Source organism: Macaca mulatta, chromosome 2 (genome assembly GCF_049350105.2).
Source record: "Macaca mulatta isolate MMU2019108-1 chromosome 2, T2T-MMU8v2.0, whole genome shotgun sequence".
Lineage (NCBI taxonomy): Eukaryota > Metazoa > Chordata > Mammalia > Primates > Cercopithecidae > Macaca > Macaca mulatta.
The window spans coordinates 79,427,410-79,433,409 of record NC_133407.1 but is presented as its reverse complement, the minus strand read 5'-3'; the positions used below and the strand labels follow the sequence as shown (position 1 = coordinate 79,433,409).

Below are 6,000 nucleotides of genomic sequence, written 5' to 3'. Positions count from 1 at the left end.
ATCATAGAATTAAAAATTTGGCATTAAACAGAAATAGTTCCATTCATGAGATCTTATGAAATATTTTTTTCCAAGAAATATTAAAAGATAAAGTAATTTACTGGAGACCTTGAAGTTGACACTGTCCCCTTTGGAATCAAGTATTTATTATATTAGAAAATAAAGACCAATGCATTCTGCAGAGAGCTACTTACAACTCTCTCCAGATCTCAAACACAAATGCGCCCAGTAGCCACTCAGGTAATTAACGGGAGAAACAAGGAACATGCTACCCCAGTTACAGACATTCGGAATGTAAAAGCCCCATGCAGAGCAAACAAGAACACTTCTGTGGGCAGCGTTCAGTCCTGTGAGTTGCCATTTTCCAGTATACGTGCTAGCACGGTTTTTCTAATTAACTCTCCTGTGAGCCAAAGTGCGTATTTTTATTGTTAGTTTGCTCATGTGGTTTATTTTGGGGCTTTTGGGAAATTGTAGTTTGAATTTTACTTACAGCAACAAAACATAGTGATATACCAGACTTGTAAACTCCTTTAGGCATGTGAAGCCAAATGAATTTTCAATGATTTGGGAAAATAAGCTATAGGTATCTGAGATTTGCATAGCTCTTTTATTTTTTTCTAACAGGTCTTGTCATGAAGCAATATGGACGATGTCCAGTTTGCATTCTTTTGCCTACATTATACACTTATTTCCAAGAGATGACCGTGAGAATTTTTGTGGAGTACCTGTCTCCACCTCACTTGTTATTGCTTGTTATGCATAAGTATGTAAAGCTATTTTACTTTACTGTTTTGATCCTGCATAATTACAAGAGATTTAAGATGTACAGAAACATTGTTTCCAAAGTTCACCTAGAGATATCTTTATACTACAACTTCCAAAATAAAAAGAATAGATCTAGTCACATGTTCAATAGGTACTTTTATTTTAAACAACAGCACACAAACACAATGACACAACAGGACCATCACCTTAATACTGATAACATTCCTTGACAAGTTACTTATAATTTACATATATTGTTTTCATCTGGAGCTATTTTAAATATTATCTTAATATATACTGTAAAACACAAATCCTAAATATATACTAGTTGCAAACATAATGTGCTTAGTTACTGTTTTCCTTGTTATTCAAATAAAGTAGCTTAAAGTTCTTCAAAATCATGTCCACTTGTGTTCATTGTTTCAGGATGCATGACTCGTCCCATGAATAGAATTGTACCTGTATTGGTTTGGAAGTAAACAAAAGAGGGGGTGAACAAAATAATAAAATATTTACCTTCCTTCTTGCTTACAATTAATGAAAATATGTTATTTACTTTTTCCTTCCTTCCGTCCTCCCTCCCTCCCTTCCTTCCTCCCTCCGTCCCTTCCTTCCTCCCTCCCTTCCTCCCTCCCTTCCTCCCTTCTCCCTTCTCCCTTTTCCCTTTCCTTCCCTTCCCTTCCCTTCCCTCTTTCCTTCTAGAGAAAGACTCTTGCTCTGATGCCCAGGCTGGAGAGCAGTGGCTCTATCTGAGCTTACTGTAACCCTGAACTCCTGAGCTCAAGCATTCCTCCCACCCCCAACACCTCTAGTAGCTAGGATAACAGATATGTGACAACATGCCTGGCTAATTTTTTTAAATTTTTATTTATGTAGAAATGGAGTCTCACTATGTTACCCAGGCTAGGCTCAAATTCCTGGCCTCAAGTGATCCTCCCTGCCTGGAACTCCCAAAGTGCTGAGATTACAGTCTGAGCCACCTCACCAGCCTTATTATTTTTATTAAAAAAAATTCACTTCAACATTATAAATTATCTGATAATTCAGTTGGCCAATCTCTGGAAAAAGAATAAATGAAATTGAGTATTGAGAAAAAAATCTCCATTTAAAAAAGAGGCTCTTTATGGCCTATTAAACAAAATTTTGTTTTCATAATAAACTTACCAGTTCTCCTGTTTCTGATAAGAAAGAAAAACGGATGGTCGACAATAACTTGAGGATACAGCACAGCCATCCTACTAATTGCAATCATTCCTACAGTGCAGAGAAAAAGTAATTATATGTCTGTGGATGTGCAGAGACTAATGAGTAATTCCTCAAAACCATCTAGGCCTATCCACCTAATGCAAAGACAACAATTTACAGGAAACAAGATTTTAAAGACTTAACTGGAGAAAAATTATAAAGGTGTTAAAATTTCTACTTGATCTTTTTAAAAAACAAAATGAAACAAAACAAATACACACCACAAACCAACCAAACAATTTCTTCCCTCTACTCTACTAAAAATAATAGGACAATTTATTCTGCTTGTTATGAAATGTTTATTCTCAGTCTCACATAAATATGTGTGGCTTTACTAAAATAACTTTTGAGTAAAAGGAAGGGGGAGAATAAAGAAAAAACATCCCCAAACAAAAACTGAAGAGAGTTTCTCTATATTTTCAAATCATTATTTCTTTTGTCTGAAGTGGGTATTTTTACACAGCAAGTCACCAGGTTTCTAGTAAGTGGTCAGGATGGTGGTGATTAAAGGGGAAATATAACAGTGAGAGATGCAACGAGGTATCCTATGACTGGGCTACTAAATTCCCCTGAGATCCTCACTGTAAGATTGTTATATACTTGCTGCAGTATAGTTAATTGTCAAAAGAAAGTCCAGATTATATGTAAGGTTTCAAGCTGTCTTGATGCCTGAGGCTACTGTGCTCTTATTTCCTTCTGAAAACACTATCCTAACAGTGGCAGTGATGGTGGGGGGGGTATGTCGGGATAGTTAGTGGGTACGAAAATACAGTTAAATAGAATGAAGATCTAGTATTTGATAGCACATAGAAGTGATTATAAGTCAACAATAATTTGTTGTACATTTAAAAATAACTAGACAAGTATAATTGAAATGTTTGTAATAAAAAGAAACGATAAATGCTTGAGGTGATGAATACCCCATTTATCTTGATGTGATTATTATGCATTGTATGCCTATATTAAAAATATCCCATATTCTCCATAAATATATACACTTGCTATGTAGCCACGAAAACAAAAAATAAGAACTTTTTGCTGACAAAATTAAGAATCAACTTCAGCAAGTAATTTGGTAAGAAGAAAAATGTTTAAATGGGTAGCAGGAAAATATTTAAAATCTTTAAACCGGCAGCACAGCAGAAAAATCTATTTTCACAGAACTGCCAATGTCTTCCTGTCTCTCATTAGAGAGAAAATGAAGATGAGAGTTATCTGTAAAGGGGCACTGGAGTGAGTTCACATTTCACATCTATTTAGAAAATTCCAGCTGGTTCAGCATTTGGTTGACTTCTAAGTTAAAGCAGAGTGACTTTTTTGGCTTCATTTTGAAAAAGACCCCACTCCCCACCCAAGATTGCTCTAAAAATACAAATCTTTTAGAAGAGGGGAGAAGATTTTAGCAAACAGTACCTGAGACAGCAGCAGCTTCTGAGCCTTCTTCATTAACCTCTAAGAAGGACTTGTGAATTGCTTTGGAAAGAAAAATCTCCTTGTTATCTGCAAAAAGAGAATCAGAAACATTGTTTTTTTCCATTCAGAGATAGGAAAATATTTTGCCCTTTTGTTAAATGGATTTTAGAGATAGAAGAGACTGGGATACTGAAGAAAACCTAGGAGATAATGTTACAAGATTTCATTTATGAGATAACCATTGAAGATGTGGTTTTTAATTTGTCCTCATTTTATATTCTCTTGCTAATTCTTTTCCATTTTTATTGGTAGTTTTCCCATTTGTATGTCTTATATTTTCAGAAAAAGTGGAAACTTTTTAAAATAGTGACTTCAAATTATTTCATAAGTCAAGATTAAAATATCTCACACATTGCTCTTTAATTTTAAATATAAAAGCATGAAATGAAAACAGGTAAAAATTCAGATATAGCCAGAATAAAAAAGTTTTTTTAACCTAATATTTAATTACTATGATAATGTAAATATCCTTGGCAAAGAAAAATGAAGCTGACTTCTAGATTCATAATGTAAATTTATGAAAAAGTTACTTTCCATTATTACAATTAATTGGTTTATCTGAGGATTCACAAACATGCTTTATCCTAAGGTAACAGGAAATAACACATTTTTAGCATTAGGAAGACTATTTTTCCCTTCCTATTTATGCCTGTTTTAAGGTAAAGGCTGTTATAGGCTATATTATGTTCTACACAAATTTATATGTTGAAGTAATAATCCCCAGTACTTCAGAGAGTGACTATATTTGGAGACAGAATTTTAAATTTAAATGAGGTCATTAGGGTGGGTCCTAATCCAATATGACTAGTGTCCTTATAAGGAGAGGAAATATGGACACAGACAGGTACAGAGGGAAGGCCCTGTGTAATGGTTAATTAACTGCATGTGTCAGCACGGCTGAGCCATGGTGCTCAGATATTTAGTCAAACATTGTCTGGATGTTTCTATGACAGTGTTTTTAGATGAGATTGACACTGGTAGACTTTGAGTAAAGCTGAGTACCCTCACAATGTGGGTAGGCCTCATCCAAGCAGCTGAAGGCTTTAATAAAACAAAGATTGGCCCTTCCCAAGCAAGGAGGAATTCTGCTAGCAGGCTGCCTTTGGGCTGCAATTTTTTTCCAGGTCTCCACCTGAAGATTTTGAGCTTCTAAAGCCTCCATAATCATGAGCCAATTCCTTAAAATTTTTCTGTCTTCATAAATATGTATATAATGATAATTATATATATGTTTGTATATATACACATACATATGTTACAGGATCCTTGGGGTGTCGCTTCACCAGCCAGAAACCTCTGCTGCCAGTGGTGCCTTTGCCTGAGTTTTGCTTAGGCCTGCTGGGTTCATTGTGCCCACTCGGCCTGGCAGGCTGCACTTGGCTTGTGCTACCAGCCTGGACCCCACACCTGCCAAGGGCAAGCCAGGTGTGGAGTGGTGAGAGGCATGTGAGTGAGTGAGCATGGGGTCCATCTGCTGCACACAGTCAGGCACTCTGGTTACAGCAGAGAAGGCAGCTCCAGGCACTGGCATGGGTGCTGGCTCACTGCTAGGCTGCAACTGGACCAGAAGTACCACAAGCAGCTTCCACTGCTGGCACCAGGAAATGTGGTGGCATTTGGAAGCTTGGAGACACCAGGAACCGTAGAGCTTCAAAGAGGGTGTTACAGCCCTGGCTTGGGAGCTACTAGGTCTGGGCTTCCTGAAGAGCCACGGCACTTCTCTCCTTTCTTCTCTCCTTCTTGTTGCCTACAACATGGCGAGCAAGGGGCATGTTTCAGTCCTATTTATGTTACAGCTGTTTCACTCCTGACATTTGGTGGGTCCCGATTTCTTGTCCCATGTCCAGGAAGAATGAGGTATGCAGACAAGTGGAGGGTGAGCAAGGCAAAGAGGTGCTTTACTGAGGGACAGAACAGCTCAGAGGAGAACTGCAGTGGGTAGCTCCTCTCTGCAGGCAGGTTGTCCCAACAAGTGTCCAACTCTTAGCAGAGAGGAGTCCCACAGTAGGTACCTCCTCTCTGCAGGCAGGTCATCCTGTCATCTGCTTGAGTCTGACTGAGTTTGGGGGTTTTTATGGGCTTCAGAGGGGAGGAAGTATGTGCTGATTGGTACATGGGTGGCCACGGGTGGCCCAGAAAAAGCACCGTAAGTTCTCACTCTGGTCCACAGAACTGGCAGCCTGGACCCCAGGCCTCAGGTCATCCCTGGCCTAAAGGTGGGGTTTCACTGGGGACCCTCCCTTTCCACCCAGGAGCCTGTCTGCCTCCTGCTACCATTGGCATGCCCTCCACAGTACCCATGGCATCCAGGCTGTCTGTGCTGAGGGGTGCCTGCAGGCCTGTACTGAGCTGCCTTTAACCCCCTCTTGGCCTCCATGCTCATCAGTGCCCAAAGTCTGGAGGGGGCCGAGTTGGCAGGGGGTTGATGTGTCAGCACTGCCCCGGGCATGTGCACACCCGGCCAGCTCATGACAGCATCTGGGCTCGGCCACAACTTTGCTCTGAAATCAGAGT

General features: G+C 39.2%; 1 protein-coding gene across 1 annotated transcript in view; it reads right to left on the bottom strand.

Moving 5' to 3' along the window:
• Window positions 1-967: 967 nt before the first annotated feature.
• The window catches only part of SERPINI1 (serpin family I member 1), an 86,762-nt gene continuing 81,729 nt past the window's right edge, over window positions 968-6,000 (bottom strand). Inside the window, 3 exon segments of the mRNA NM_001260895.2 lie at window positions 968-1,227; window positions 1,933-2,022; window positions 3,427-3,513. Coding sequence (NP_001247824.1) covers window positions 1,151-1,227; window positions 1,933-2,022; window positions 3,427-3,513 — 254 coding nt within the window. The 3' untranslated portion in view covers window positions 968-1,150.